Source organism: Canis lupus, chromosome 16, assembly GCF_003254725.2.
Source record: "Canis lupus dingo isolate Sandy chromosome 16, ASM325472v2, whole genome shotgun sequence".
In the NCBI taxonomy this organism is placed as follows: domain Eukaryota; kingdom Metazoa; phylum Chordata; class Mammalia; order Carnivora; family Canidae; genus Canis; species Canis lupus.
The window spans coordinates 6,992,620-7,000,838 of NC_064258.1; the positions used below are offsets into that span (position 1 = coordinate 6,992,620).

Sequence of the window (8,219 nt, forward strand, 5' to 3'; positions counted from 1 at the left end):
CTTCCCCACCACCACAAACACCACAAATTGGTACCAATTCAGAACCAGAATCTCAAAAAATTTAGCTATGTTCTCGTCCCTAGAACACAAGTCACCAAGTAAGTTGATCCAGGTCATCTTGTATGGGCTGGAAGGCTCAATGTTAGAACAAGGTTCATTCGTTGGGATATCAGGTTCCCCTGCATTCAGTTGAGCATTGGATCGATTAAGGTAACTAGCTGAGGCTTGTGACCTAGGAAGGAGCCCCTAATCAGTCCATTATTATCAAATCTGTCAAGTGGGGTTTTTTTTGTTTTTGTTTTTGTTTTTTGTTATAGAAGTCAAATAAGAACTTCAACTTCCTGTCAGGTTCATTCCTGAGGATCCCATTTTTGTGGAGAACCCTTGAAAGAATCCTCTAAAGGGCTCCAAAACACACTAGCTAATATTATTTGTTTCCATTTTAAGAGTAAAAGAGGCAAATGAACATAATAACATGATGTTTTGTCTATTTTCCTTAAACAAGTTAAACTAAAATCTGAGATGCCCTTTAGCAGGGGACAAAGGCCACTGTAAGGGGAAAACATGACATCTGTAAACTTCTTCTGCACAGCCTCTTTGTTTATTTGAACTTTATGTCTTTAGTAGAAAATATGGTAGGCTCCATCACTCAATATATCCTGAATCTTTCTAATTTTCTAATCTTTCTAATCTACATCTTTCTAATTTTAAGTTGCAGCCTTAGGAATCCCATGTTGTCATGTATCTAAGTCATATTCTCCATCAGCTCTATAAGTAACATGGCCAGAAATTTCCCATCCCAGCTGCCTTACTCCTTTGTCTCTCTCAAGTTGTCAGAATTTAAGTGGAGAAAATAGGGGGAGTCATTCAAAAGTTTCCTCCAATCATAATAACATGTTAGGATTTGGACAGCATGTTGTTCCATTGAGTAAGGGGGGGTATCCCCTATAACCACTGTTCTCAAGGCTGCAAAGCTATGATTCCAAAAGCTACCTAAGGATGGAGGATGAAGATGGCCAAAGTCTTACAAAAACAAGGTGAAAATTAGGCTAGAGCCTACACTTGTGCACAGAAATTAATGCCAGCTACTATATTGATGAGACTTTCAAGACTTCATACAATTTGTAATTTTTCTCTTACGCATTCATTTCAAGGACAGGAGGATTTCAGTAACCATAAAATGAGCTCTGTTCAATAGGGAATCAGGGTGGAAAAAAGCCTTGATTTGAAGTCACTGGCTATAACAATTGGAGTAGAATCAAGGTGCCCACTGGAAGCTAAAGATGGGAATTAGAGAAGCTGGCCTAGGGTCTGACACTGGCAAGGAACCCCAAGATCATCACTCCAAGGCCGTTTGAAGACTCAGAAGTCCTAGGTATCTTCATTATTCCACTCTGAGGTTTCCGGCAGCTATTTTGACTAAAATCAAACCAATGTTTCTTGTCTCTCTCTCCCAGTCTATGATTTGTTGTTTGTTGTTGTTGTTGTTGGTTCCTTTTAAGGAGATTATGATGTGTTAGTAAATCACATGTAGGATTTGCTTCAACTATAAAATGTACATCCAAATTTGCTTTTGCCTTGCTCTCTGTAGCTCCAAACCCCTACCTTGAGGCATTTAGTTGGCACATCTATAACCTCAAGAGCCCCATCTACAATAGCAGCCCAAGATATGGGTCCAGTACCATTCTTGGTTAAAAGAAGTTTAGCTCATCACCAAACTTGCTGGTATACTCTTCTACCCAAACAGCTCAGCTTTAGTAACTGGGCTTCTGTTCTGTTCCCGCAGTGAAGCCCCCTTCCCACCTTTCCCTACCTTTTTAAAATCCCAGTTCCATTAATGCTGTCTTTGTCTTGACAACCTTGTCTTCCCCAGTTCCTCTAAGCCTAGGGCTCTGCCCAACGCTTCCCAGATGTTGCTGGAAACCCATACGAGGCCAGCTTCTTGCTGTTAACAACTTCATGCTGCCGATTACCTGCCATATAGCCAGTTTTCCTGGCCTGCCGCCCTCTACTGGCCACCTGCCTGACTTCCCTTCCACCTTCACTCCAGGATGCTTTGCGGTCTGGATTCTGATAGCCCAGAATCTGACTCTTCCCTGTGATTGTTATCCCCTCACTCTGATTTCTACCATCTGCCCTTTAGTGTGAGTTTATCTCATTTCTAGATCCTCAAAAGGATGATCTTAGGCTTAGCGCAGCTGAAAGAGCATGGGTTTGGGATCCAATTTGGTATTTAATCCCAACTCCCATAGCTGGTAGCTATGTGTCTTTAGGCAAGGAATTAAGAAATTTAACCTGTCTTATTTTAGTTTATCTCTAAAATGGGACCAATAATACTTTTCTGGATTGTTGGGAGTAAATAAGATAACTTACGTAAGACATGAAGCATAATATTTAGCACATAACATGGTAGGCACTTAAATCTTTGCCAAGGGATTACTGGTAATCTGTCACCACTTCTTTACATCTGTGTTTATCTTTCTTCAATTAGGATAGAAACTATTTTCACGTCCACACACACAATCAATCAGGTTGTATCAGAGCACAAAAGAACATTCTAATAAAATTTACCAATATACCTTTCCTCAGGGGTCAGGCCCCTGTGCCTTTCCCAGCCTGTGTGGGAGAAGTCTTAGGCATAAAGGACAGAGAGGCAGTTTTACAGTGTTATTGTATTTCTTTGTGTAGAGATCTAAAATTATAAGTGCAATGTAAGTCCATTATAATATCATTTAGACAGGTGATTGCCAGGTAGGGTTGCTCTGTTTCTGAAGTGTTTCCATGATCTCAGACAGCCTAAACACTGATTGCATATAATGAGGAGAACCCACAAAAGTAGAAAAATAAATTTAAATTCACAATCCTATTATGTTATTTTGTGAAGTTTTCAAGTGTGCTATACTTTCTCCTCAGTTTAGTGAACTGCTAATCCATGTGGGGACTGTCTACCAAACGCAGTCTATGCAGTTTATCACAGTTTACCCTTAACAAGCTCCACCAGCGTGTAAAGACAGACATGTGCCTAAACTCAAAGGACTTGCATGGATCCTGAAGCTCTAATAGTTATTAACCCACTATCAACTCTCTCTTCCCAAGTTCACCTGTATCTAAGCCCTTACCTTCACATTAAGCCCACGTTTGCTCTTCTGCTCAGGGGCCCTGAAATGATGGCATAGGGGCCATAAACATGGGCTATGTTTCTGTTTGGAATCTGAATTATAACAAAAACGTTCATCTTCCCTCCTCTGCCTCTCAGAGAGGCAAGTGAAACTTTGAGCTCATGCTCTCTGCTCTCCAAGGACCTTCTTAATGACGGAATAAAGCAAGTAAGAAGAGGGGTAAAATTTGGAGAAGACAAAGAAGAAACATGCATCATATTTCTTGAAAATTCACACCACATCTGTTAAAATACTGAAAATGGAGTGGGTATTCTCTGCATGTCGATTAACTGAGAGGATGCCTAGGAGAAGGGAGAACAGAGAGACGGCTGCCTTAGGTGAGTATATTCACCCGCCAGTCCTGCAGTTCCATGATCTTAAAACTCACCCAAACTATGGAGATACTACAGAGCAGGATTTAATTTACACAATCATAAAATATATTACTTTCCCCTCCAAATGATTAGATGTGATTAGTGTAATTCCATCTGTTCCTATCTGGAGCTGTTGAGCCCCAGGACAAGTCTGCAGGGTACTTAGTGTCTTTTCAGGACACTTATCTGACCTGCTGCCATGTCGTGTATGGGCTTCTCTGTGCTCTCTGACCATGTCTGTAATGTGATGGAAGCTGCCTTTCTGGAAGAGGCAGAGATGCCTGCCATGTCACACTTCCCTAATTAGGGTGACAATGTATTCAATTCAAAAAAAGGCAGCATCACAAGGTGTTGAGAGTCATAGATCTGACTCAGAATTCCTGTACCTGAGTCCTGGCTATACTACTATTAGTTACGTGACATCAGGCAAGGTGTCCAAAGTGTCCCAGGCATCAACTATCCATTTCCCTATTAAAATAAAAACAACCAGGGACCTCTGGGTGGCTCAGCAGTTGGGCGGCTGCCTTCGGCTCAGGTCGTGATCCTGGGATCTGGGATTGAGTCCTGCATCGGGCTCCTGCAAAGAGCCTGCTTCTCCCTCTGCCTGTGTCTCGGCCTCTCTCTATGTCTCTCATGAATAAATAAATCTTAAAAATAAAATAAAATGAAAACAACAATAAAAAGCAAGAAATGGTGGTCCTTGCGTAATTGGGCATTTGAAAATATTGACCGAGAAAATGAAGTTAAATATATTTCTGAAAGACATGGTCAAATCACTCACAGCGGCCTGCAGACTGGAGGCTACACCACATAGACTGGTATTTCCTATCTGAATAATGACAGATGAATAGCATGATCTAATCAAAAAGCATTGTTTGGACCCTTACCACCTGCCAATCCAGGAGGGCTAGTTTGATCATCAAGGAATCAAGGGTTCTGGCAGTGGTCTTAAGGCATAGTCATGGTCCAGGTGAGCAGTGTTGCATCTGGGAAGTCTCCAGGGAACTCTCAGGGACAGAAGTTGAAGGGATTCCATCAGAGCATTGGCGCCTTCGGTCACTACAGAGGTGACTTGGTTGTAGTTATTTCAAGAGCCGCTAGTGGAGGCCTCAGCTTTCCTTGAGAGCAGGTGGTCCAGGGACGCCTGGGTGGCTCCGTCCATTAAATGTTTGCCTTCAGCTCAGGCCATGATCTCAGGGTCCTGGGATCAAGCCCCTGGTGGGCTCCCTGCTCAGCAGGGAACCTGCGTCTCCCTTTCCCCCCTCCCACTTGCACTCATGCCCACATGTTCTTTCCCAAATATATATTATATAAGTATATATCTAAATTAAATATTATATATATATATATATATTTTTTTTTTTAAAGAGTAGGTGGTCCAGGCCTCTCTGCCCTGCCATCTCTGTATCTAACAGCCTCTTGGTGATCTCTAGACCGAGGATCTTCAAGGATCTCCCGATGAGGGCCTTTTCAACAGAGGTACCCTTCCCGGAGGGAGGAGAGAACACAGGTATCCAAATGTCTCTGGACGCTGTACCAGGCTCTAGACCTACTCCCCATCACTCTTGTCCTCTGGAGCTGGGCAGGTGGTCACCCAAACAGCTGAGTAGGGGTGCCAAGAGAAGACTCAACACCTTTGAGTCAGGCCAGGCCCAGGCAGAGCAGAGCATGGAAAACTATGGGCAGATGGTTCCCCCTGGTGGACAAAACTCCTCCCTCTCCACAAGCGGAGAGGAAAGTGCTTGCCTGTAGCTCTGGGCCACAGCCACCCAGATGGCCACCAGAGACCCAGCATTGAATGTCTTCTCGTTCTCTCCCACCTTGCACCCCGGTTACCTGCTCATCTGCTTTGAGATAGAGATGCTCCTACCTGGCAGCGGAGTGGCACTGCTACAGCCGCCTGCCACCTCCCATCTCTGTAGGGTTCTCACCCGCAGTGCTCTTGCCTGCTGCTTCTGGGATCTGCGTCTCCTTGTTCCACCCCTCACTCTGTGTATGGCCTTGCTCAGGTGGTAGGCCCACTTTTTTTTTTTTTTTAAGATTTTATTTATTTATTCATGAGAGACACAGAGAAAGAGAGGCAGAGACACAGGCAGAGGGAGAAGCAGGCTCCCTGCGGGGAGCCCAATGCGGGACTTGATCCCAGGACCCCAGGATCATGACCTGAGCTGAAGGCAAGACCCAGTTCTGAGCCATGGCTTTTTGGTCAATGTTTGGTGAGCCCTCACCATGGACCCAGACCGTGGTCCTTTCTAGGTCAGGCCCCCTCTGTGAGGATCTTACTTTTAAAAAGATCAACTTGAGGTTAGTGAGTCAGACGTCTAGGCAGTGGTAAGCACTGAGTATGGGGATCTATTGGAAAAGTGGGTGTTTAGGGGTGTGAGTGAGGGGCTACACACTGAGATACTCCTTCTTCCTCCTTTCTGAGCTTCCAGAATTTCTCCAGGTTTCTTTCCAGCACCCCTGCGGGCTTTGATACTGGTATTAAACCCCAAATGCTTGTTACCTAGGCCAACTGTGGAGAATCATGCCCTTTGATCCTCACAGCAAGCCTCTGAGCTGGGTAGAGTTACCGCCTGTACTTTACAGGCACAGAAACCAAGATTCAGGGAGATAAAGTCTTTCCCAAAGCTCTCAAGTGGCAGAGCCAGGTCCGGAACGGAGCCCCCCAGAGCCTGGGGTTAAATCTCTGTGTTAGGCAGCCAGAGCGTTCCCCAAAAGGGCTATGGGCAAGCAGTAGGAAGTGTCTGCTTGTAGAGTAGAGGCAACAGGAAGGAGGTAGGGGAGCGGAGGAGGAGTCAGGTCAGAGGAGGAGGAGGTTGGGTCTGTGGCTGGCAACCCAGGATGGTTTGTATTCACTTGTCCAAGGGGAGTTTATCACTGTGTCTTTACTGCAGGTGCAGTACAGGGTTCTGCTCTGGGTCACATTGGCCACGTGCAGCCTCAGCTCCGTGCTGTTGACCCTCGTGGCCCGGTAATCTGCTCCAGGACGGGATACGAGCTCCTCGTCCCCGGGGCTCCGCAGAGTGGCCAGCACCTGCAGTTGCCCCTGGAGATCCTGTTGGTACCAGCTCATCCAAGGGTACTGGGAATCTCTCAGGATGCAGTGCAGGGTTTCAGCCTGCCCACGAGCTACCAGGACCCAGCGGGGCCTTTGCTCCACCAGGCTTGCAGTGGCATCTGAAAAACACAGGCCAGGGTAAAGGTCCCCAGGGTAGCAGTAACTCCTCAAATAACCAGCCAAATCCCAAAGAGGGGGGCCCATGAGCAATGCCAATAGGAGACTCCTGGAAACGGAAGGAATACTTTCTTATAGGGGTGCTATGCCGGGGAGGGCTTCAGCAAGCCTGGAATCAGAGAGCAAAACCTTCTGTGCCTACTAGTCCTTGCCCTCCCTCAACCCGTGGAGTGGCTTTTTCTGCCTGGCATCTGACCTGTACTCACGGTAGCCATGAGCACCCAGCCCCACAGGATGGAAAACAGTCCCATTCCCTGGCCCACACTTTCGCCAGCAGGGCATCGGGCAGCAGCCCGGAGAGCCGGATCCAGGTCTATGAGGTGGCCGTGAGCAGCTGACACTAGGCCTGAAACTCAAGAGGGAGTGGCTTTTCCAGGAAACGTGACAGTTTGTCTCATTTTCTCACTGAGGTTCAAGCCCCCTGACGTTCCCTGCTTTCTGCCTGCCAACAGCCCTCACACAGGCAGGCACACACTCCCCATATTCACTGAGTGCCTCAGTGAGGTTGTGTGGCCCTGCACCCTCTCCACCACCGTGTCCCAGAGATTCTGAACACAGACACTAGTGGTTCTGAATCTGTGCCTCAAACCTTTTCGAGGGATTCCAACATCTCAATGCAAGCGAGCAGGCCGGCAGATTGAGCAAAGACCTCTCCACCCCCCCCCCCCCCGCCCATGCATTTCACACATAGAGGCTGGGCAGTAGGCAATGGGCTTTAGAGAGTCGCCTCTCTAAGGGCAACTAATACACTAAACATTAGAGACTTAATTTTTCCCTGTTGAAAATAAGGGAAGAGACTTACCTCCTACCCATTTCTTTAGAGGATTTACTGTAGAAAACTTATAATTTCAAGTTCTCTCTCTTTGAAATATATGTAAATCACCCAGAAATGTTTTTCTCCAGGACCTGCAATCATCTCTTTGAAATGCAAACATCAAAATGAACCTCACTTAATGTAGAGTTAAGCTGCAAAATGATGCCCTGTTGTAAAGACGTGGCAAGATTGCTTGTCCTTTGGGTAGAGCAAATTAACAAACCCAGATGGACACCCCCCCAGCCCCCCAGTAAGCAAGTGACTCCAGGATGTCCTGTCCAGTCCTCTTATTTGAGGACTGGTTATCACTCTATCTCAAGAACGTGTATGTAATGGGTTGTGTCTGGTGGCCCATATGAAAGGCTGGGATTTCTGCTTTTGCAATATCCCCATGGAATGCCTGGGATGTGAATCATATTCTGGTTTAATGCTTATTCAATGATAAGACTGCTTTCTTTCTCTTCTACTTCTGGGGAGAGAGTTCCTGACAACGCCCAGTGCTGGCACTACCTAGCGCTGGGGCCTTGGGACTCAGTTTCCCCATCTATAAGATGGAGATAATAATGATTTCATAAGAGTAAATAGATTCACACAAGAAAAATTCTTGGAATAGAGTTTGGCACAGGTTGAGCGCT

At 46.0% G+C, this 8,219-nt stretch overlaps 1 gene segment (V, D, J or C); it reads right to left on the reverse strand.

The window, feature by feature from the left end:
• Positions 1-6,335: 6,335 nt before the first annotated feature.
• On the reverse strand, positions 6,336-7,238 carry LOC112650978 (T-cell receptor beta chain V region E1-like). The segment is given in 2 exon segments: positions 6,336-6,712; positions 6,977-7,238. Coding segments are annotated over 2 exon segments (453 nt in total).
• Between the last annotated feature and the right edge of the window lie 981 nt (positions 7,239-8,219).